This window comes from Odontesthes bonariensis, chromosome 4, assembly GCF_027942865.1.
Source record: "Odontesthes bonariensis isolate fOdoBon6 chromosome 4, fOdoBon6.hap1, whole genome shotgun sequence".
Lineage (NCBI taxonomy): Eukaryota > Metazoa > Chordata > Actinopteri > Atheriniformes > Atherinopsidae > Odontesthes > Odontesthes bonariensis.
In genome coordinates, this window is record NC_134509.1 from 21,424,215 (window position 1) to 21,449,268 (window position 25,054).

The window sequence follows — 25,054 nt, forward strand, 5'->3', positions numbered from 1 at the left end:
CCCAAATTTAGCACTGAACCTGTCTTTAAAGGTCCAGCACGAAGGGTGTAGTTAGATCCAGCAACACAAATTACAACCGAGTGAAAACTCCCTGCTGCCCACTAACAACAGAGGCTACGGGGACACCCAGCAGCGTCTTTGGGTGCAAGCGGCTTATACGGGTGGGTGTGCTGAAAACTGTTACTGTGAGCAGAACCTGAACGACACGAAGACGTGGAAACAACAGCAGAGATGCAACAAAAAAGTCCAGAAACTTCAGCTTTCATTTGAAAAATATAAAACTTTAATAAAGGCTACATCTCTCAATAATTACAATAATTATAGGTCCATGTAAATCTTTAAATGAAACTCTGTATATAATGTATAATTTACAGTTTAGATAGAATGAACCAAAAAAAAAAAAAAGGCCATGGTGTAGAAACCAAACAAAAAGACATGATTACAGGACATTATTAAAAGCATAAAAATATCTTTTTAACATAAAACCCTTCTGAAAACCAAGGGATATATATTAAAACCCTGAAACAGGGTAGCACATGGTATGGCATCCATGTAGGCACAGGTGCTGTACTCAGAAAACACCAGCAATCATGTGTTCATACGTGTAGAGTTTGTGTGTGTGTGCGCGTGTGTGTGTGTGTTCACACGTGATGTGTGTCAGTATTCATACTTCAGAATGCATAATTACAATGTAAGCAGGAGCTCTGCCGTGCGCGGTGTTACTGTAACAACATTCAAAAGATGCTGGAGCTGTAATTCTTCACTGTTCTCGCTTCTTTCCCAACACGCTAGCTGACTTCCTCAAGAAGTTGTTCTCAGTGACCCAAACTGATTCTTGTTAGCACGAGTTATTTTGGTGTGCGGGCTGTAAACACTGCCATTATTAGGTCTCCTCTCTGTGTGTACCCCCCTCCCCCCCACCCCATCCCTGTGCAATGCCTGGTTTACAAACAAAGGCACAACAAAAAAAGATCGAGCTATGTCGCCGAAGAGATAAAAAGAGGGAGGGGGAGACGCCGAGCGCCGGGAGAAGCTAGCGTGACAAACTTAATATAACAAACTATCAGCAGCATATAAGACTGGGATTGACCATTAGATTAGTTGAGGGACGATACCCACGCTGAGGTTGTTAGTTTGGGTCAGACGTGGCAACAAGGCTATGGGACGACCTTTGAGTAACATAAAAACAAACAGTTTCACCACAGTATTCTCCCAACATTCAAAGCAGCTTGCCCATTGGCTGGAAACAGGGAGGGGGTCACAGGTTGATAAGACTTAGGAGGGGGGGGGGGGTTATCAATAAATACTAAATAAAAACTTTCAACTCAACACAAATGCTGTAGAATGCCTCTATATATATAATACATGTATATATACATATATGCACGTATGTATATGCACACGTATGGACGCTTTTGTAACGTGTTGGAGTGTAACGTTAAGAGCAGGTTGGTGGTGGCCTGCCGGTCCGCACCATCGGTCTGTCGTCACATCACAACACAACAGTCATCTACATCTTCAGTGGTTGTATTCAGGAGGAGGCGGGTCTCCCCTCCACTGGCCTTCAATCGTCATGGTTCCCGTGTTGGTCTTCAGAGTCTCACGTGGCGTTCCCTTGTGTTTCTAAGGCTGATCGGTTGAGGGAGTCAGGGAGGGGCGGCACCTCCTCTGAATTCGGCATACTTCATTGGCTCGTCTTCCTTCAATCACTCCTCTTGTGCTGGATATATTAACTCTGTTTAGCTTAATATTAGGAAATTAAAAAAAAAAAAAAAGAGTTCAGAATGTTTTTTTTGTTGTTTTTTTTTTTTTTTTTTTTTTACAGAGTCTGTTGCTCAAGTTTTTTCGGGACAGTTTTTAGCTTTTGGTCGGGCCGGGGGAAGGTCATCAGTCCATCCTCTCCACCTTGCCCAGGACCTTGCCCTCATACATGGGCAACACAGCGGCGTCCTCCCACACCTCCTCAAACACCGCGCCGCACTCAAACTCATCGCTCGCCTTCTTGAAGTAGTACCTGAGGAGACAAAGACGAGGAGGAAGGTTTGCGATTAGAAAAGCGCAGGTAAGGAAAAGGAGAGGAAAAAAACCTGAACTCAAATGGTATCTGACAGAGTGGCAGCAGGAGTGCATCTGATATGTTTCATCGTGTTCTAAACCGCTTTGAGGCTCCTACACGACTACTTACGTATACATGCTTGCGCACAACTCCCTTTAGTCCAAATCAAACACAGACACACACACACACACTCTGAGAGCCAAAAATGGATCCTGTACAAAACAACTTAGTCATAGCCTTCAATGCCATCCCCGCGCACTTCAAAGGCAGAGCCTGACTCCACATCACACCGCTGCGCAAACAGAGCTGAACCCTCCGTTTAAACGCTCCCTGTGATAATTCAAGCTGTGGAAGCAGCCTGGGTGAGCGCGCGTTCATCCGTGCGTGATCGCCTGCTCGTCCACTTGTCCACTTGTTCATGGCCATTCTGCAGATGACTATCTGTCCTGCAAGGTCTTATTAAAGTTGAAGGGTTAATGAGAGGCTGTCTTAAGCTAACCCCCCTCCCTCACCTTTCTGCCCTCCTCTGACTCTCCATGGCTTCTAATTGAGCTGGCTGTCAAATGAAGGGTCTTTCTGTCACACAGGTTGACATTTCAGGTGCCTGAGAGTCTGTCTGTGACGGCAAGACCAAACTGCTGCCTGCACACACACTCTTCCACACACTCGCTGTCACGCACACACACTTCGGGCAGCTTTCCGATCACCAGCGGCGAGCAGGAGGGGAAAAAAAAGAGGAAACGGCAGAATCATCCGCGGCTCGGCCAGTGGGTGCGACAGGTTGGATGTGGGCCGAGTTTGGAGGGGCTTTGCCCCGACTGATCAGACAGTCTCCTGAAGGTCACGGGTCACCTCGCTTGGGCACTTTTCTTCTTCTACAGAGATAACTCCCAGGGTTAGCTCGGTCCCGGTGACTGTGAAGTCTCCTAATGATTGCTGCTCTCTACTTTAAACCCCAGCTACAGATCAGCAGGAGGGGATTTAATGATAAGCTTTGTAATGGAAAAATGCCTCATTTTGCCCATGTGTGCTTGTGTTCGGAATATAAAAGAAGAAAAAAAAAAAAAAGGGGGGGGACTCAGTGTTTTATGAGCTCAGCTTAGAGTCATTCAAACAACACATGTACAGAGGGGCGTGCAGAAATGTACACGTACAGCTTCATGTTCCGTGCTGATTGTAATCAGACAAACGGAGGAGGTTTGCTTTAGCACGGCAGCAGAGTGAAGCTTCTTCTTAATTATGAAATATTTTCGCAAACTGTCCAAAGCTTCGTTGGGCAGCATTTAAAGCCGCTCCTTTTTCATTTCTTTCCTCACTAATTGAATGCACTACCATTCTCAATCTAACAGGCAATTCTATTTTTTTTTCGTTCCCCCCAGAATAAAAACTCTCAATTTTCACTCACGAATAGTTCAAAGTCATCACTTTGTTGCAGAGAGTGAGACAGAGAGACTGAAGGAGTCTTTCCACTGGAACATGTTTTATGTGGCAGGATTTTTTCTCTCTTCACAACATCTGGCACCAATATCGTCTGGCAGAGCCGCGGAGTACTGTTCTCTGCTGTACCGCTGCCAAGTCCAAATTAACCAACTCCACACATTCTGCTGCCATTGAAGCCAGACGCTTCATCCCCACCCGCCCACCCCCTTCTCATTCGCTCGCAGAAGAGTTATGGGATAGCAGGGGTGCAATGACTTGTTTGCAGGCCTTCTTCTCTCTCGTGCCTAACAAGCAGATGTGGCTGAAGCCTGATGCTGATGTCATAGGCATGCATGGGCTTTTTCTGTTGTCAGTGGCACAAAACCTACTCCACACTGGACCAGTTTCTTTTTTCGGTGAAGAAGGGCTTTGACTATTTGAACTGACGGCGATTACATTTTCATTTAAGCAGCCGTGCCCTCTTCATCTGACACTGACGGGTATTTCTTGCCGCGTTAACGTCCGTTGACAGAAAAAGGTGCTCGCAGCGTTTGATTTCGGTGCCTGATGCAACAGTGTGGAGGAGGAATGCGAGGACCTTGCAATGGTCTTTGTGCACAAAATAAAAATGGCCAAAGCTTCAAAGCCATATTTATTAAGGCGGCCTTAGCATGGAAATCAGAACCAGATGTTAGAAAAAATTCACTCCAGAAACCCCTCCTCTCCCCCTCTCTGTAAGCTCTGAATACAGTGGATCAGCCCATTTTTTTTCCTCTCGACTATCAGGCTCGAGTGCTTCAGACTCCCACTTAGCAGACAAGCATGTGAGTACAACAATAAATGCGCATTATTCCACCAACAACCAGAATAAGAGCCCATGCACGTATCTGAGTGCTGTATATTTACCGGTAGTTGCCTTTCTTGCTAAGCTGTTCCTTGAAGTGACCGAGGGTGAGGCAGTGGGTTTTCATCATGCTGCGATAAGGAATTTCCTCGCCACAGAAAAAGTAGGTGACCACCAGCTCCTTCGACCTGAAAATACAACATGAAAACTGGTTTAGAACGGCTGAGTCAGAAGCGTGAACAAAGAGCCGTTAATTAAGAAACAGAACTCTGGCGCCCGGAGAGCTCGCAGTCAGGTGACCGGAGCCCAGCGTCAGACACCCACAAACGCATAAAGGAGGCTGATGAAGCAGTGACTACTTGACACATCTTTAGTGAGAGTATGCAAATGCGTGGAAAGTGGGGATTCGGAATTAAAGCATATTTAATCTTAAATGATTAAAAAGCAAGAGGACTTCAAAGACGCGGTTATGCTGACTCACAACAGGAAGCGAGAAAATCTGGGAGGAAAACACAAGCTTGGAGAATGAGGGAATTCTCGAGAAAGCGTTAAATCGGGGCTTAAATTCGGAGGAGAGAAATTGAGTAGGAAATGAGAACAACTGAGTTAAAGGAACAAAGTAAAGGCAGAAGTAAAAGACAACTCTTACTCGTCTGCTTGGAGTACAAGGCTGGCTGCAGAGCTGCCTCCAGAGGGGAAGGTGACAGCTAGATGGCTCTTATCCCTCTGAAGGCTGCCGGCTGCTGTAGAATGCCTGAGAAATCAAAGAAATCAATTACTGATCGATCCTCATCACAATGTGAGGATTCATAGAAATTTGAAAAGGGAGCAGATTAGTTTGAAGCTTAAAGCTGACCTTTGCTTTGGCGGCTTGGAAACCTCTTCTAGTCTGCGGCAGGCCTCCTCCAGCTGTGCCAGGGTGTTGGGTGGGGGTAAGGGTGGCATGGCCGGATCCTGGATGAAAGGGTGGCCCGGGTGATGGCTACGGAGGTGAGCCCCATTGCCGATGCCACCTCCACCCCAGGAGAAGTTGGTTCGTGCAGGCAGGATCTTGGGGTCGAGCGGACTGGACTTCTTGAGGCCTTGAGAGCTGTTCGGAGGTCCAGTAAAAAGACTGAAGTGAGCTGCGGAGTCCAGTCGTCTGTGGGGCCGATGATGTGCTCGTTATTAACGACACTCACCTGTGTGGCTTGTGCTTGCCCTGCCTCTCGCTCTCCAGGATCCACTGCCAGACATTCTGAGAGCGGTCAGTGGAAACGAGGGGAAGGCAGGATGAGGACACGCCCTCCTCGCAGGCCTTGATGGGCCGCCTGGACAAAGTGCTGCAGCGACTGGAGGAAGAACGAGAGGCGAGTTAGGAAAAGGGGGACAGCAGTTTTACCACAGCGAAGGTCGAAGAGAGCCAAGCTACGACACTCACGCAGGTGTGAAGTCGGAATAACTGGCGCCCCCTTGGGGGCAGAGGCACTGCACGCGCTGAGCCGCCTCGGTCTCGATCTGCTCCTTGGTTTTTGGCCCAGCGTGGTGATGGTGGATGTAGTGGTGGTGAATGTGCTTCGTGGACTGCCGGCCGTTCATCAGACCTTTTGTGGGGCCGTGATAAGCACCGAAGAAAGGCCCGTGGCCAGAGGACACCAAAGCGCCCGTTCGGTCTGGGGAGCGTGAACGAGGCGAGTGCCGAACCAGACCAGGCGACTGGCACCCCGGGGTCTTCAGCACGCGGGAAAGGTGCTCGTCCAGGATAGCCTGGGGGTCTTCCTCACAGTGGCTACCAGATGGCAGCAGAGGGTGATGGAGGGAGGTGCTGGCGCTAAGGTCGGCGCTCTCCTCCCTTTCATCCTCCTGCACAGGCAAAGAAAAAATGAAAAGTTAAAGCAGTTGACGAAACATTAGAAGTCACATGAGGGAGAGGCAGCCAGCAGAGGAATTTCTGTCTCAGCTTACACCAGCTTATATCTATCGTCCTCTGAAGTCGGAGAGAGCAAACGCCTGGATAACTTGATGTGAGTTTCCTTTTTGCCACACTGTTATCTTCGCTAACAGGCTTTGGGTGTGTTTCATCTATAATGCAGAAAGTGCCTGTGCTTCACAAAGAGACTGGCACTACACATATTCAGCAAACGTGCCACTGGAGAGCAACTAAGTGCTATTTGGAGGAACTTAAAGTATGTCTAGAAACATAAGTTTGAAAGTTCCTTCTGCAAATGAAATAGAGGAGGACGTAGAGGAAAAGCGAGGCAGCAGCTACATTCAGATACTTTTAAATCCCCCGGTGTTTACCCTGTTCTTCGTCATTCCAGTAAGGGCTCTAAGGGCTTTTGGAGAGAAGTATGGAACCATCGTCTCAAACTACCTTGGATCTGTGTAGAATTTCTAAGCATAAGCCCTGTTTAAAGTAAGTGGAAGTGTGAAGGTTTGTCTGCATCCGTACCTCTTGGATCTGCTGCAGCCTCTCCTCCAGAGAGCTCATCGTGTCCTGCTCTCGCTTCAGCTTCTCCAGTCTGGCGATAAGCTGGGCAGCAAAGGCTGAGGGCTCAACAGGGGTCATCTCCTTAGGCAGCCGGTGTGTCCTCTGCAGGGCAAACAACACAGAGAGGAGGAGACTTTAATGTGTGTGAAAGTGTAACTACTTAGTGTTTCTGATGGATGCAATATGGTGCATTAATCCACTGCCCTTGCCCTAATCCTATCTTGTTCCAAAAAGCCTGCTACTATTCCAAAAGGCCTAATCCACATGCCCTTGCCCTGGAGCTAACCTGAACCTTCCTCACCGCCCATCGCTCCCCAGATCTTCTCATGCCCAGTGCCCTTGGCAGTGCCAAGCTGCTGGGCGAGGGGAAGAGAAGGGGGTAGCAATGGCGGGGCAGCAGTTGGTCTTGCTCGGAGGGGAGGCCCCCTGCCTGCACCCTCTGTAGCCCGACCAAGCCATCAGCAAGGCAGCCTCTGAAGTCAGCACACTTCAAAGGGCCCTTGTCGAACATCAAACGCACACTAGGGGTGGGAGGGACATGCAGCTTTAAATCTCCGAATAAAAGCCAGATATTGACAGAGAAGAGAGCGAGGAGAGGAGGGGAGAGGAAAAAGGGAGAGGGTGACAAAATTAACAGCATGAAAAAAAGGAAGAGGATTGAGATGTGCGTTTGCTGAGTGGCAAAGATGACAGAGAGACAGAGAAGAGAAGGAAAAGAGGGAGGGAGAGGATAGAGGAGTCAAATACTGGAAAGATCTGAAGGGAAGTAGTAATTTATTTCCAGGCTGCATGCAGGGCAGCTCAGAGGTACTCTAGTCACATTATCCTCCTTTTTCTTTAACTATATGCGCTGGCTTCTCTTTCTCCCTTTCTTACTTTTTTGTTATTTGGCACACTGACTTTCTTGATTTTGACTCTTTTTTTTTTTTTTGTTGTTCCTCTCATCTCTTTGTAGACACGATGAAGGGAAGAAGAAGAAAGGCAAGCAGAGCTGCTGGCAAAGGAGCGCCAGCCCTGCACGGGGCCCCCGCTGCCTGGGGCTGGTGCATCATGGGAGACAGAGCCATCTCCAAATCAGAAGGGAGACATTAAAGGAGTGCAAGTGGGAAAGGAAGAGAGAGACGGAGAGATTGGGAGAAAAAAAAAAGCCAGAGAGGAAAAGAGAAAACTGCAAAACGCATGCACAAACATGCACATCCCCTCCAAAAACACATACCTGTTTGGATATGAAGACAAAAGAACTTCATATTCATTTTCTTTGCTCCTATCCTGTGTCAATCTGTTCTCACCCAGTTTCTTAGATCTTCCGAATCAAACTTCAAATGCTAATGAACCGGATATTTGTGTCTGCTGGGATCTAAACACAAGTTTTGGTATTTTTTTTTTTAGCTTACTGATGAATTTGTCATTACTGTTGCAACTGTTGTGATGCTTTTACCACTCCTACAGACATCATTGTTCAAAACTCTGACACCGTGACATTTAGAGACTCACAGCTATGAAGACAGCTCATATTTATATCAACAGAAGGTCGGGGGACTTGAAACCGACAGAGAGACTCTTAGAAAGAATCAGAACCCAGTTGTCAGCCAGGGTGTAAAAGGTGGAGTTTATCCCTTCACAATAATAAGAAACACTAAGACAGGAGGTAGAGTGTCAGGAAGAAGGACTTACGGGAAAGTGGGGTAGCGTAATTTGACCGTTGATCTTAACACTGCGATGCATTTCCCGCTGAAGCTGCTTCTTGGTGCCCAGCTTGTAGGGAGGGATTCCATCTCTGTGAAGGAGAGAGATATCAAACATTTACTTTTGGTTAAAAAAAAAAAAGCAAGTTATCGATGAAAACAACCTCATTAGCAGATAACTGACTGGAATCAGTTGCAAAGTTTTCCATCCCTTGCGGCAGGTCATCGCAGAGGTCACAGCACCTTCACAACAAGTGTAGGTGGCCTTAGGAGGAAGTTCACCACTGAAGTCTGAGCTCAGTGCAGCGCGCTACTGCTAAATCAGAAGGCCGGGGAGCCCTTAAAGCCCAGAAAACACACCAGGCCACTCGCAGAGATATGCAAAACACTTCACCACAGGCTTCAAAAGAAGCCCCGGGAATAAAATTACACCAGTCCGCATCAACTCTGACAGTTTCTGTTTAAAAAAAAAAAAACAAGAGAAATCGGCGCTAACTACAGTAGCTGTGAAGTGTCAAAACCCACAAAGGCTAAAGCAGGGTAGCAAATGGCACTCAAGTCCGTCTGGCTTTGTAGCTAAGAAAAACAGAGATACGGCAAGGAGCATTAAAATCAGGCGTTCATTCTGGGAATCTCATTCTCCATTTACTTCCGTCAGCTAGCTTTTCCAGTCAGTTGCTACTTAAGCTTGGCCAATTATCATGGCCGTTTTGGCTGCTCAGAAGTGTCTGACCTAGCCCAAACGCTACTTTTTCTGCTGCCTCTTTGAAATCTCACACTCATGCACATATGCACCCGCTGCCATCTTCGTTTGGCAAGCGCTCTGCAGTGAGCCTCTGATCTCAGCAACATCAAAAGGCTGGTTTGTAAGATAAGGTAATGTTTGAAGTTGGTGCAGCAGCATTCCCCAGCGTCCAAGTAAATCCATAAATAAGATATAAGCAAAAAGAGAGAAAAAATCCCCCCCAACCCTTCTTCCAACCCCCCCCTTTCCCAAATCCTTCTCCTCTTGTTCTTTATCTGAGAAATGAGATTCAAATTTGCAGTGTGTCTTTTAACCACTACAAAAGGACGCGCTGATCAAATTGTTCCTTCGATTGAGAGGTTAAGAAGCTGGAGAAAGACGAGAGCTTGCGACAAGGACGAGGAAGAGGTCTGTGTCAAAGGCCTCCGCAGATGTGTAGAAAGAAGGTGACTGACATACGAAGCTGTCCAGCAATTAGTCTTTTTTTATTGTCTTCATCTGAGCAGCATCAGCGTGGCATCATCAGGGAAGATCTGATAATGGAACCAGGCTCTTCTTGTAAGAGAAGCCTACTACCAAAATCAATGCTTCACAAACTGCACCCCTGAGACTACAAGCCATCATCCCTGAAGGCACAGGAAGAAGCACAGGAAACTCTTCAAAAGTAAAACTCAACAGCCCAGAGGAACCGATGCGCTAACGAGAACCCCAAAGTTAGCAGCAAAGACAGCTTCCCCCTCGCCGGCCGCGGAGCGTCCCCACCCCGGCAGACCATGTGACTGACGGCCGGGTGCTTTGTCCAGGTTGGGCAAGAGAAAACAGCCGTGGACTCTTTCATGGTTTCATGGGGCCTTACTTTATGGGGTTCTCCTATTCAGTACTGCAAGTCATTTTCAAAGCAGCCAGCCACCCTCTTATCCCGCTAAGCTCCCCTCACCTAACAATAGGCTGAAAGCGATTCAGTTAAGCCCTTTATACTCCGTGCACTTCATTTTCTCACTCTCTTGCACTTGGAGCCTCACTGCTTCTGCTTATGGTTCTGGAAGGTGAAGGAGAGAAGTTGTGATTTTTATCTATTCTTTTAATTTTCTTTTTTGAGGAGGAGGGGGGGTGGGGGGGTCCCCTTGTGTCTTGTCCCTAGGTCTAGAAATGAGTAACCCCTGTGAAAGCCTCGCAGACACATGATCTCAGCACGCCGCAGAGGCCAGTGGCAGGAAACCGACCCACCATGTGAGTAAGCCTTCTTTCATTTGGTGCCAACATTTTTTCAATGAGTTTGTCTTGAGGCCCGAATGGCCATTTCCCTCCCCCACTCCTCCACTTCTTCAAAGGGAAAAAGCGATTAGATAATATGAAAAAAAACAAGTCTGTTGTGGCAGAAGGGTGGGTGGGATGGATACATATCAACTTTGAGGAAAATGAGGCAACGCCCCCCCACCCACATCAAGACGTTCTTATTTTGTTCTCCCCTCTCTCCAGTCTGCAACACATCAGAATAAACTTCAAAAGGTCTTCAGACATAATGACTTTCCCAGAGTTATCTCCCTCGAGGCCACAGCAACAACTACACATTAATAGAACTACCTGGAGTCAATCATGGAGGATAATTAAAATACATTACACATCATTATTCTTCAACGGTGCAGTCCCCTGGCCCCAAGAAAAGCTGAGCCTGTTGAGCCACAAGGCCAAATATTTTTCTTCACACCCCTCCACTTTTTCCTGGAAAGGTGTTGACTGAAATTTGGTCCAGGCTCGTTTAGATAGGATGGAAATAATAAAATTCACAGAGCTCTGGCGACGGTCAGCTGCACGGAAATGAGCTCGCTGCTTTATCTCCAGAGCCAGCTGGGCTGTAATGAAACCGATCAACCAGATTTCTTATCTTAAATAAAGATAACTTACACACTGCTGTCCGTCATTGACATGGAGTCATCTGTCGTGGCATCGCTGGAGATCTCGCTGTCATTGGCACTAGTGGCGGGGGCAAAAATGTAGCCGGAGTTCACAAAGTATGGGCTGGCGGGGTCTCCTCGACGATGGGACCTGTGAAAGACCCGGGAAAACATTAGCCAGGTTTAAACGGGATGCCTCCACAGACCGGGGTGTGAAGTGGGAGACAGTGGGATAAGGTGACACAGTTGGGGCAGAGTTTATTTGCTCTATTTCCTGCTCTTGTTTATTTAAAAGCCAACGTGTCAGCTTGGAGTTTGTTTTGTTGATGTTCTCTGCAGATTTCTGTAATTAAGAGTCTCTTTCATGAGGTTTGGGGCCTGAGGAATGTGACAGCAGTGTTATGGATGGAGCTATAGGTCCTCTGTTTTTCTTTCTCTCACTCTTCCTTTCATGTCCCTCCTCCCTGACATGCGAGGGCTGTGAGTCGGGGGGGGGGGGGGGGGGGGGGTGTTTATGAAGTCAGCAGCCTTGCTGTTTGTGAATGAGCAACAGCATCTCCTTTCTCTCTCCCTCTTCTGTTATCTCTCCACCCTTTTGTTTGGGCCAGACTCCTGATCTTTTCCACTCTCAAACTTGTGTTTTCTCCTCCATGGTCTCCCGCTTCCATCTCTCCTTGCTATCAGCCAGTCTGGGGCCCACTCCTTCACCAACTCTCCCCTGCTTTTCTTTTTAAAGTCTCTCTCTGTCTTTTTACTCTCTCCTGCTGTGTTGCATTCCTGTTTCAGTAGTGAAGGGGGTGGACAAGGAAGAGGGAGGGAAGGAGAGGAAGGGGGAACTTGAGCTTTAGAGAGGGAGTGAGAAGGAGAGAGGGAAAGGGGGAAGGTGGGCCCCTTTCTTTATGAGAATGCCTTCTGCTGGGAGTGCTGAGGAGAACCCCAGCATGACTAAAGCCGTAGGCCCCAAGCACAAATCTGACCTTTGGAAGGTCCACGCAAAGAGTCAGGTATTTAGCACAGCTGGGCCTCCTGCACCCCCTCGCTCTTTCTCCATCTCTTTTCTTTATTTCATGATCCCCCCCCCTCCTGCTTGTTTTTACCCCTTCCCCTCCTCTTGTCTTTCTGTCTCCCTCCAAAGCATGCTTAGTGTGTCAGACAGAATTTTTTCTTGCAAACAGAGGAGATATAAGTGCCAGGCAGAAAGAAAATGGCAAACACCGACACACACGATGTATAGCAGAGCAGGATCTGTGGCTGGAGCTGAGGATGTTTTGCTGTTGTGCTTTTCTCACCACTTTAGAGTCGAGGTCTCTCTCTCTCTCGAAAAAAAAAGGGGGAAAACAGAATTTGTGCAGTGGCAAAATTAGTTCCACATGTTTGAGATGGAAATTGGTTGACCTACAGAGATGGTGAGGGGCAGAGGGAAGGGGGGGGAGAGCGCGGGTGACGGAAGGGAGAGAAAGGGGCTCTCCCCCCCCTCCCGCTATTCTTTTAGTGAAAAACAAGAATGCAGGGGATCACACCAGGAAAGCAGGATATGCCCACATGTCAACAAACCCTGAGCTTATTGGTTCCTGACTCAACATGGCCACTTCCAAGCAAATGAGCAACTGTGCTGTGATGTTATCTGACATCTGCTCACATGAAGGATAAAATCCTCAAGGGGACGCTTAAATGGAGTCGGTTCACTTGATCACTTTTGTACGCCGTTATTTAAAACCCTTCTTCTGGAGACTCTGAGCTCTCATAATATGTTTAGACAATGTGACAGGGAAGGTATGAATTATCTATAAACTTGCACTTTCCTCACCAAGCATCAAGGCATTATCAGGCCTCTGAGGAATAATTGCATCCAGATGTGAGGACAAAGTTGTTTGGTGAAAAAAAACTTTTAACTCCCCTTTGATGCAGGCTCATGCATAAAAGTCAGTTTTTGAAAATGTTCCTGGCTTGAAAAGATTTCAGCTGTTGGACAATGTGTGGGACGAGTTCTTAAGATAAAAGCAAATGCTTTCCACAAACAGCTCTGCTTTCATCTCGGACCAAGAGAACAATATCTCCGCCTAGAGTCGGAGTTGTTTTAACTCCGCGTTAGCATTTCCCCGGATTAGAGAAAATTTTGTGACAGTGAACAATAACTGTGTGGTTTAGTGGGCAGAATGAAAAGAGGAAAAGAAAAACAACTTTACAATAGCATCATACTTCTTGATGTAGCTGTAACAGTCATGAGGCTCGGTGTCTGAATTCATTCCTGAACCGGAGGAAGGGTTTCAAAGCACAGGAAACTTGAGCAAGCCAGCAGAGGGCTGCCTGCAAGACACCATTTACTTAAAAGGAAGGCTCAGATGCATTGATGTTTTGTACCCACCCCTCCAACCCCTTGACTAACTGCAAGGCAGGAGGGCACAAATATACAGGCATGTTCCTCTGAGACACTTTGATCGTGTGGCTTTACCTCTCTCTCAGGCATTTGTGAAATTAACTGCCTCATATCCGTGGTTTAATGAGTTACTACAGTAACTAATATTAAATGAATCAGCCAGCGCTAAAATGCAATAAATCAAGACATCCTTTGGCAGGTGAGCGCTGCGCTTACCTGCAGTTGTTCTCCAGCACTTCAGCTGCTGTCCGGAGGGTAGCAGTAGCCCTCAGGTTTTTCGCAGAGAGTCCAACCACAGACCCTAAGGTTTTCGCCTTCAGGTCACTACAACTCCATTCCTCTTCTTCCATGAGAGGAGGAAGGTATCCGCACATCAGCTTGAGGCTGCCGAGTCCGCCGTGGTTCATGTAGGCGGCATTCTCGCAGCCGGTGCGCACGTATTCGAGGTATATGTCAGAGGTCAAAAACATCTGGTATGCATTCTCCTCCATGTGGGACTGGATTTCCGTCTGAGCCTGGTCAAACATAGCAGAGTCTATTTGTTGCTTCTTGATACTATCCCTTATGAAGGTTTTGGTGGCCGGTTTCAGCTGCTTAGCGACAATGCTGTTGTTCTCGATGTACCGCTTGAAAATAACTTTGGCAACTCGCAACGTTTTGGTATCCTTTAAGTCCATCTGCCTGAAGCCGTTGCAGGCGAACCAAAAGTCCAAAGTGTCCACGCAATTCTCCCGCTCCAAAAAGGTCTTGAAGAGATGAGCACCGTCTTGGTCACCCAGAAGGAAATGCAGGGACTTAGTCCACCGGACTAGGGGAGAGTCCGGGGACGCGCTGCCCTCTGGCTCCCCGAGTCCATCCTCGTTCCTCCGCGGTGTGGAGCCGGGAGGCGCGGCGGTAACGGAGGTCTCTTTAACCTTGCTCTGGGCTCTCATTTTGGCAGGTCTGCTGGGGTTGTAGCATGACGCCTCTCCCTCCTCCCCCGGTACCGGAGGACGAGGAGCATCTTCTCGGAAGCTACTGCTGATGTGCTCCGTAAGCGCCCTGCTCATGGCTCCAGCTCTGGTTGCCGTGTGAGTGCCGTCGTGCCTCCACTGAGCTCCAGCCTAATCCTCCTCACTCTCTAAAAGCAGCGGGGGAGCTTCTCAGCTCCTCTTCACTCTGAAACACAAAGTATTGATCTAATCAAAGCCAGATCCTGCTGAACTTCAAAGACACACATCAAGTAAACAGTCCCTTTCAGAAAAAAAAGCCTCGCCGGGTTCACAGAGAAAGGAAATATGAAAGGCTTTCTTCCCCGTTTCATTTACCTATTTATAACCTAAATGAGAGATCAACTACAGTCTACCTTCTCTCCGTGTATTCATCTGCCACATCAAAAAAAACATTTTTACAGGAATAATCATCTCACACAGGCTTGTTCCGTCACCAAATCGTATCGTCACAACTGTGGCTTACACGTGTTTTCCTAACGAGTCCATGTCACAGGCTTCAACTCCAATTAATTCCCAATCTGCTTCGAACAAGCGTCCCCTTCCCTGTCTGCATCTCACACACACATACCCGATTCCACCCAGAGCACACACTTGTCCTCACCATCCCAGAAATGTACAGACCGACACTTTGTAATCTGCTCTAGAATGACGTTAAACGTAAAAAAACAAACAAACAAACAAAAAAAAAAACAGCCGCCCATCCGTGAATGGAAGCGGTCAGTCGCCTTAATACCAACCAAAAGAAGGTTAATACATCATCTTTCTCAAGCTACAGCCCAACGCGAATTAAATGTCTGAGCGTAAAGCTCAGTGTCAAAACGACTCCAATCAAGAAACTCCGCGCAAAAAGTAAAGAGGCTCTAATAGTCTAACAACCAGGAGGTTAAAGAAGAAAAGTGATGTTCCAGTCTCCACAAACTACATCTAAAATCCAAAGGCTAAAGACTAAGAAAATAAGCGCAAAGCAACATACCATCGCACAGCAGATCCAAACAGAATAAAAGCCGTGAAAAGTTCAACTGTTACTCCATTTTTAGTTGAGACGAATGCTGTCCAAAACTCTCGGAATCGTACTCCAGCTCAACACAAAATCAGCGGCGGACTATTTCAAGCCTGCGCGGCGCCACATGTGCGCTGCCTCTCTGTGAAACCAGCGCAGTAGTTTAATGTACTCTGTTCCATTCAACAACTGACCTCAGAGTAGGCAGGCTCACTGCCTATGTAGATCACTGGGGGTGTCAAAATCTGGAGGAGGTGAAAAAGAAAGGAGGTGGAGGGGGCTTCGACCGAAGAATACATCACACTTTCTTTCCCAGCCCGAAGAAGCACCACCCGACAAATGCTCGTTTTTTTTTTTTTTTTTTATCTGCGCTACACATTCATAGACTCGCGCACACACATATAAGCTTCTTATCTATCTCACCGGTTTTTTTTTTTCTCTCGCCCACAAACAAGAAACATAGCCCGCATTTCTCAACTTCAAAGCGCCGCAGCAGCACATCAAAGCGGCCAAGAGAGGGGGCCTGTGGAACAGCTTTCCTCCAACTTACCATCCGTGTACCCGACCAGCTCTCTGATTAGACAACGTGAAAGTGAAGTAGTCCAACAACAAGGCTGCGTCTATACAACAGCCCCGGCGCTGTCCCGACTCTCACACTGGACAATTTGAATGCGGTCGTGAATAAAAGCCTTTTTCCTCCCGACTTTTCTCCGCAGGTAGTGTTTCAAGAAGTCATGGCAGGCGGCAGAAATCCTCCCGGCTGTTTCTCCACCACCGGGCTAAAGGTTTAACTGTGGACTTCAAAGTAAAGAACCGCCGGCCTGGTCCCGGAAGATGCATAAAAACACAGCGTCGCGTCTTCGCAATAACCACCCAAATAAAACAAAAACAAAAAATGCCCGAAAATAAAAAATAACCCACTGTAGACAGATGCAAATTACATGATCTATTTTTTCCCTAGGATTCTTCTTCAGAAAAGGTTAACATTTAGAGGTTTATAAGCGTTTAGTAAACTTCTCTACGCGGGGACAGGCTTTAGCAGTTTGCCAGGACCTTATCAAAGACAAGCAATCTTGAGCCAACTCCCTGAGGCTTTGGAGCGTCAGAAGTAAGTGATCTGCCGCGCCAATAGTATTATTCTCACTGTCCGTCTGTTACTACACAAAGTTTCAACAGACACACAAAGCAAACAAAAGCAATTCTTTTGTTGCCTGTGACCTCCTCAAGTGACAGGAGAGGGTTTAGCGCTGGCTGAGGGGAAGCCATTATATCTTTTATTATAGCCTACTGTTGCAGCGCGCTCTGGCATATTCACCATTCATCACCTGTTTAAGTAGGACCATTTTTGGAAAATATATAATATATATATATTGGCTTACAATATATATTCTCTTAATTTCTCCCCTCAAAAGATACATTTATAAAACTAAGTGAAGTGACAATGGTTGAATGTGATTTTAGACAATGCAGACAATGATTTCAAACTTGTCCTTTAAGTTATGGGCCTGATTTGACAACGCTATGGAGCGTAACTGTCAAATGATTTACATATTAGTCATAGGATTTTTGCCTCAAAGATGTCAGTGTAACACACTTGCTAGTTCCACATTTCAGGGAAAATGGCACAGCATGACATTTTGATTGAAATTGGACACAGAGCAAAGGCAAGAGCTGTTCTCTAGTCTTTTAATTCACATGACTTCCCTAATGTCATTGTGACAGAATCTTAAAGAGTGGGTTAGACAGTGATCCAATCCCATGGTACTTCAAAGGCTATATTGTCCCTTTGATGTTTAAAATCAACTTTAAAGGAGAATATAATTATATAAGTCAGAGGATTCAAATTCACAAAACTCTTGATGGTACAGGACGAGACAACCAATGAAATCCAACTTCTCTGAGGTCACAAAGTGTGATTAATTCATATTAAGTTAGACATTGAGAAATAAGCATAATGTGTGGCAACTCCCACATGGACTCCAAGCTGCGTCGGAATCTTTCTCCATTAAACGTCTGTTGGTGACGTGTTTTATGCTGACAGTCTCTTCCAGCCTTGCACCGTGGCGTTGAGCCTCATACTGTCTCCATTTATCCCGAAGACAACATGTTTTACTTTTGATGTATCCTGTTAAACACAGAAATGTATGTGCAATAGCAGATGGTTCTTGTTTTATTTGTGCAACAGTAGTCCAGCTGATCCCACTGACATCCTGTAGGTTGTTTTCAGAAAACTACATTTAAACACACAGTCTCTTCCTCTGAAGTTGGGAATCCGTTCACGAGCAAATCTGAAACGCTACCATTAAAAATAAAGAGAAGAAATACATATCATGTATTTCTATTAAACTGAAGGAAATAAACTGGGCTGCTTAGTGTCACCAGAGGGTGGCCTATAGACTACCATTGCTCATGGCTTTAATTCAGTAGAAGAAGTCGTTGTCCTAACCAGAGACAAACCTCAAGGAGGGGAAAAAAAACAACAGCTGTGGTGGACATCCACAAAAGCTCTTCTTCAGGAATTACTTTAATCTCTGGAAATATTTTGAATGTTATATCATATCTGGAAAGAGGCAGGGCAAGCACATAAGGTCACTGTGTGCCGGGTCAGATTAGAAACAACTATTGAGTCACTTAATTTTATTCTTTGTCATGTCAGACATGATTCACAAAGTTGTTTATATCTTTCATAATGCTCATCAAATCTTCTTCGAACACCTCAAGAAGATGTATAAACTTGTAAAACAAAATATTACTGCCAAAAATGCAAACATTGCAGCAACCGAATGGTGCAAAAAGCTTCCAACTCTTCACTATGGGAAGCTATAGCCGCTTTCGGACTGGAGGAACCTTTGGCAGTTCTAATAACCTTTTAATCCGCGGGGCCGTTTTCTCCCGTGTTCGGACATACAGGAACTCGGGGCTTTCTCCCTTAGTTCCTATAACTATTTAGCTCCTTCTCCGAGGTCGGGTCTTTTCATGGTTCTATAGAACGATCTGACGGAGGTGTTTGGTGGTCGGTAGCTACGCCCCATGTCATGCTATCACGGCTGAAATGTTTCCTCATAAGACACAGACACAACCGGCGGGTGTTTAATAAGTTAAACTTACACTGGTCTCATTTGTCTGCAGCGCGCTGCTCTCCTTTCTTCCTTCATGAAATGAAAAAATATCTCCTGACTTTCTCTGTGAGCTTTTCCAGCCTCGATATTAGACGCCTGATGTGATCGTCCATGATTAATAACACCATCATGCAGACCATGAACACGGTGGCCTCCCCGCTCTCCATATTAGCTTCATTGTGGTGTTTTTTCTTCTCTAATTACTTTTACGGGTTTTGTTTTGTGTTTGGATGTAGCGCTAAACGGCTAACGGCTAACACGTCACTGAAGCAGACGGCTGCGCGCGCCGCATCAGTCCCTATCAGGTCCCGACTCATGTGCGAATGCAGACTGAAACAGAAGGACAGTTATCAGAACGAAATTTGAGTAGGACAGTTCTGATAACTGCGTTCCTATAACTACTCTGTCCGAAAGCGGCTAATAGCACTAAAAATCACGAAATAGGTCATTGGCAACGGCACCGTGGCGTTCTAGGAGCATTCTGCTGATGAACGAGGCCAAATTTAAGAGATGAATGTGTCGCCACAGTGTTATCTGCCAAAAACTTCTTTAAAGTAAGTAGAACTGAGATCTTGACGGGTTATAAAATTTAATATTTGAGGTGCAGGACAAAAGTGGGATATTTCTCTTTTGGGATAAGATATTATCCTCACTCAAATTAAATTAGGCCGCACGTATCAGTTTAAAAAGTCCAGAGACGGTTTAATTTTTGCTGACAGGCAGGAAGCTTTACTCAGGCTACTGCCTTTAAAGGCATTCAAAGCTCAGGATGCATTTGTTTTTAGTCAGTTTTAAACAAAGCAAACTGCTGTGAACAGCAGAGTTGCAGCTGAAACACATCTTGCTACCTATTTAAATTAATTTTTGAAGGGTTATGAGATGCTAAACCCTTGAAACACACCTGTTGACCCTTGAGTGTGCACCCTTGTGTTCAGCAGTGACAAAAGAGAGAGGGTGCTGTAAAGTAGCCACAAGAAGCCCCCTTTTTGATGTTGACCCTGCCGTGACCCTTTTGTTAAGGCTCCTAACCATTTCACAGGGAGATCCAAATGCTCTAAAAGCACAATACAGGACGAGAGTGCTGCCACTGACGTGCTATGAACCCCCAATAAAACGGGGTGACCTGGAGGCTAATTGAGAGCTTGTGGTTTTGGAAGAAATTAAAGGCATCTGGTGTGTCACCGCAGATTGGAAACGAAGCTCATCTTTAATTAGAGCCCGCTTTAAAGGGACAGTGAAAGTATTCATTTCACTTCTGTCAGCAGAGGTGTCATCAGGATACACAGAAATAGATAGAGGACTTATATTATGACAGTGGAATGGGAGGAATGATTTGTTTGAAAAAACTTTTCTTTTCTTCTTTCTTTCTTCCTTTCTTCCTGCTGCAGAACTGCACGAGTCTTTGATGGTGCATCATTAGTTGCATCAGTCAAACATAAGGCCTTTATTCACCCTTTTTGTCGCTTTTTCGTAAGAACCTCTGGATTTGCATCACATCACAGCCCACAGCCTATGTTCCCACAATGCGGACAATAAATTCTATACGGCTTATATTATCACTCTTTCCTGCTCACAAATCCTATACTTGTGTTAAAATACCACAGGAAAAACAGAGGAGAGGGTGGATAATTGCAAATAACCCAAAATTTGGAGTTCAAAGGCTGTGGTGGGTTTGAGTGATAATTTTGGCTGAAGCATCACCATAAACACTAATAAAATTAAGTGCGTCGGAGGGAGGAGGGGGCGTGGTCAGGCGCCCCTTTGAACAGACCCTGTGATCAGTTCCCCCTCTCAATTAGCGTATTGTCCACTTCTCCTTTCAGCTGGGAGGGAGGGGACAGTCCTCCCCCCTCCCCGGCTTCCCTTTGAAGTGATTATCCCTTTATCTCAAGCCTGAGCGAGGAATATCTTGGGGGACAATGGCAAATTAAAGCCCATATGGAGAGAAGCGTGAATGTCTGTTTGTAGGCCCAGAGAAAAAAAATGGCAAGAAAAAAAGGAGCAATAAACAGAGTGAGGAGGGAGAAAGGAAAAGAGTTGCAAATAGCATCGTTCTGTTTGCACCAGCGCTTGATGTCATACTCATCCAGAAAAAGTCATTTAGGGCTTGTGCCTAAGTTGACACTTGTAGCAGTGACTTTAGAAGAGCTAAAGGAAATAAGGAGGGATATATCTGCCATGACAGATGGAGGAAGACGAAGAAGGAGGATAGAGAGATAGAGGGATGAGCATGGGGAAGAGAGAAGAGTGCAGTTGTCAGCAGAATCAGATGGCGGTCAGGCAGACAGGCTTGAAGAAGATACAATTAAAGTGTGGAGTTAAGACGGTCTTTGAAGTTGGACATGGTGCATAACACCCTTAAAGTTTGAGAAGCCAGCCATTCATCTGCTTGTTATGGCTTGTTAAGAGCATTCCTTTAAAAAAAAAAAAAAAAAGGAAAAAAAAAAGACCCAATTTGAGAAAACAAACTTTAATTTCAACTTTGGGAAAAACTTAATAAATCAGCATTTACAATGATCAGGTAATATTGTCAACAAAGTGGGGGGAAAAAAGAGAATCTTTTGAAACTTGACTGGAAGACGCACAAAAGGAGCTGAGGGTGTGTAGATGTGTGTGAGCAGGGAGGATGAATAATTACTCTCTCTTCCCACTCTCCCTCTTTTTTCTTACAATCCTGTTTTTCGGTGGCTTAAAAGTTTAATAACGTATAGAAACAATGCCTGTGATCCTTGGCCTAATCCGTTTTGGCTGAACTGAAACTCTATCTGATGTGAGCGAATGTTTGCCAAGCCATTCTGTATGGACAGGCAGTGTGTGTGTGTGTGTGTTAGTCTATTTGTCTTTCTGAATAGTAAGACTGTATATACAGCTATTAAAACACCAACATGCTACTTTGCATCATTGCATTAAACCCTAGAACACTTACAGTACCTGTTTATTACATTTCTCTGTATTTTTCTTCCAAGCAGCCAGACTTTCTTACAGTCTTTTAAAGTGGTCTTGAGCAATAGTTCTTCAGGCTTTCTGAAGGTCTTTTTTCAGACTTCGGCTGCTTTTTCACTCATTCAATCCAGTCCTTGTATCTGACCTTTTTCAGGGGAATGTGCTTTTTTGTTTGTTAAGCCACTTAACTCTGACCTATGAATCATTGTAGCTTAAAAAAGGCTCCTAACTCAAGGAATCAACCAGTGTTGTGTCGGCACATAACAAACAACTTACCAAAAAATCTTTAGGCACTTTGTTCCCAGCAGCCTGTCACAGAGACACATCATTTGTTCCCATTTCTTTAGTTGCATCTATGAAAAATAGCAAAGATAACACAGTTTAACAGACAGAAAATAGGATTTCTGCAGCAACAAGGTGATTCCCAAAGAGCTGTTAGCTGAAAACTTGGCATATCTCAGCATGGTGTGCAGTGTGTCCTTAAAACATGGTAATCCATATCAAATTTCGTTGCGAAAAGTTGCTTCTGTCGTGTTTTATTTGGCAGCTCGTTCATGCTCGCACTATTTTCTTAGCGGTGGCGGAGTAATATCAACGAACATCCAGTACAAAATGTCAAATAAAACACGACAGAAGCAACTTTTCGCAACGAAATTTGATATGGATTACCAGTGCACACCAGTAACCACTCCGGTGAGTTGTTGATTTTGAAAATGGACGTTTATGGTGCTTTTACGGACCTTTTTGGACATGCACATGACTTGGCATTCTGAAGCAGGTTGAGAAGAATCAAAATTAGGCAAATACCGGAGACAGCAGTAAACATCAAAAAAGCGGTGAGGGGGGTTCTAAAACATTGGAGACGACTCATAAAAGAGGCTTAATGTTGAAAATACCGCAGTTCTCCTTTGAGGAAGGGAAACAGGGAGAAAAGGCTGAGCTGTGCCAAATGACACAAGAAGTGGACTGAAAATCAGTGGCAACAGGTCTGATGGAGGGATGAATCCTCCCCAGAGCCCGGACCTCAACATTACTGAAGCAGTGTGGGATCATCTTGGCAGAGAACGGAACAAAAGGCAGCCGACATCCAAAGAAGAGCTTTGGGATGTCCTTCAAGAAGCCTGGAGAACTATTCCTGAAGACTCCTTAAAGAAAGGACAGAAAGCTCGTCTGAGAGGGTTCAGGCTGTGTTGGAGAATAAAGGAGCTCAGACCAGATATTCACTTTAAAGCTCATATACAAACACAGTTTTTGCCTTATATACTGTATTTAGATGCATGTGTTTCAGTAAATTGCTGCATCTATCTCTCATTTCCCTGGAAATATAGAAAGAAATCAGGAGTGGCTCAAGACTTTTGCACAGTACTGTACACACTTACACAGAATATACTGCACAACTGTGCTGATTGTTCATGCAGTAAACAGTTCCATGTCTGTTAACAGCTTCTCTGTTTATCATGGTTGACATATCATGTGATGGTCCTCATGATTGCGAAATCGAGAGAAACATGTGTGAAAGTTCACTTTGAGCTCTGCTAGCCATCCTTAATCAGTACCACACAAATGATGCAGAAAAATGCTTAATATGAAGGAGCATTCAAGCTTGTTAGATCTGAACAAAACAGCACAGAGCTCGTTTAAAATGAGCAGCAATGAACAGTGGTGACACCACAAAACCAACAGAGAGCTGTGACAACGGTTCATTGTCCTCCAACCTGTGTGCAGGCGGCCGTTGTGATATCAACATGTCCACATCCTGCCGGTTCTGACATACTTCAGCTGAAAGGCATCAGCGGTGTGTGGCTGTGTCCACAACGGTGTCAGATTCTGTAGCAAAACACAAACAATTCAGTGTGTGCTTAGCATTAAGCAAATATTCCGTCACCTGAGGAAAGCTTTGGCCTGCGTTGTCATTTTCAAACCCTCATTTTCATCCGCATTTAACTCCGCAAGCCTCAAGCTGCTTCCTGCTGTTCGACTCAAAGCTTTTCACAGGGCGGGGAAACAAAAGTCACCATCGGGATTCGAGGGTAATTGGAGCACAAATAGCGAAGGGTGAACAAAATAATGGAGGAGTCCCTGTAAAGGTGACACAACAAGACAAAGTTTTCGAGTTAAAAGCCTTCACTCAAAACAAGTTTTCTTGTTTACCGGGCACGTGCACGTTTATACAGTATCACTTACAGAGGTAGTGGCATAAAGTTCTCTGGCTGTTGCAGGATTTTAGATTATTTTACATGAAAGTAAAGAGGCTGCGGTTTAAAGAAAGAATATATTATATAGATTCAGCCACATCAAAGCTGTCACCAAGGCAGCTTTTTTTACCATCTCAGAAACATCAACAGAATTAAAGGTTTCCTCTCCCAAAAAGACCAGGAGAAACTCATCCATGCATTCATCTCCAGTAGACTCGATTACTGTAATGCTCTTTTAACTGGACTTCCCAAAAAGAGCATTAAACATCTGCAGCTCATCCAGAACGCTGCTGCTAGAGTTTTAACCCGGACTAAGAGATCTGAACACATCACAGCAGTTTTAAAATCTTTACACTGGCTTCCAGTCAGTCACAGAACAGATTTTAAAAGTCTGCTGATGGTTTACATCTGTGATATGTTCAGAAAATATAAACCCAGCAGAGCTCTTAGATCCAAGGACTCAGGTCAGCTGGTCCAGTCCAGAGTCCAGACTAAACATGGAGAAGCAGCATTTAGCTGTTATGCTGCAAACAAGTGGAACAAACTGCCAGTGGAGATTAAACTTTCACCAAATGAAGACATTTTTAAATCCAGGTTAAAAACATATCTTTTCTCATGTGTCTATGCATGAAATCTGCACGATATCTTCTAACTTATCCAGACTGTTGCTTGTTTTTAAAATTCATTTAAATGATTTTATTTGTTCCTCTTTATATTCTTTTATGTATTTTAATGCTTCTTACACTCCCTGCTGCAATGCTTTTATTTTATGTAAAGCACTTTGAATTGTTTTGTACATGAAATGTGCTATATAAATAAATTTGATTTGATTTTGATATATAATAGTTTTAGTTATTCAAACAATGTTCATGCAGCAAAACAAAAAATAGATTTATTGATTTATTCTTTTTATGTTTGATCGACACAGTGTCATCGATGCACTTTATGACCATTTGTAATTGTACATCTGGCTGAAACGATTCCTTGAAGCTTCGTTAAATTCCTATGACGCGCATCATAATCCCCTGCTCAGCACAGGGATCACTGTTGAGGAAGCACACCACCAGAGCGTGTTACATTCGGAATTCAGTTGGCGCGATGGCGGAGAGCCAAGAAACAGTCTGTAAACGGCAGAAAATGTCCAAAGTTTGGGATCATTTCACACTTAAAAAAAGAAGACAACAAGGTGCAATGTGTCTACTGCAAAGTAGAACTGTTAACTGAGTTAACCCTAGTTCACCAAGCGTCGCCAAGAAAAGGTAACATATACATTAATGTTAGCTGATTTTACGTTTAATAACGCAAAATGATTTT

The 25,054-nt window shown here is 45.2% G+C and overlaps 1 protein-coding gene across 5 annotated transcripts; it reads right to left on the bottom strand.

Annotated features, from left to right (window-relative positions):
• Positions 1-298: 298 nt before the first annotated feature.
• LOC142378680 (axin-2-like) lies at positions 299-21,886 on the bottom strand. Of its 5 annotated transcripts, none has more exons than XM_075463477.1 (11): positions 21,822-21,886; positions 13,708-14,649; positions 11,125-11,265; positions 8,464-8,566; positions 6,751-6,891; positions 5,740-6,161; positions 5,501-5,650; positions 5,176-5,409; positions 4,969-5,073; positions 4,382-4,507; positions 299-2,014 (listed from the first exon to the last, which is right to left on the bottom strand). In XM_075463477.1, exons 2-11 carry the CDS (start codon positions 14,538-14,540, stop codon positions 1,888-1,890), a joined length of 2,382 nt encoding a protein of 793 aa, XP_075319592.1. In that variant the 5' UTR covers positions 14,541-14,649; positions 21,822-21,886; the 3' UTR covers positions 299-1,887. The 5 variants fall into 5 exon arrangements, with proteins under 5 accessions (XP_075319592.1, XP_075319588.1, XP_075319590.1 ...); XM_075463473.1 differs by lacking the exon at positions 21,822-21,886 and adding an exon at positions 16,034-16,503; XM_075463475.1 differs by lacking the exon at positions 21,822-21,886 and adding an exon at positions 15,678-15,808.
• Positions 21,887-25,054: the final 3,168 nt, after the last annotated feature.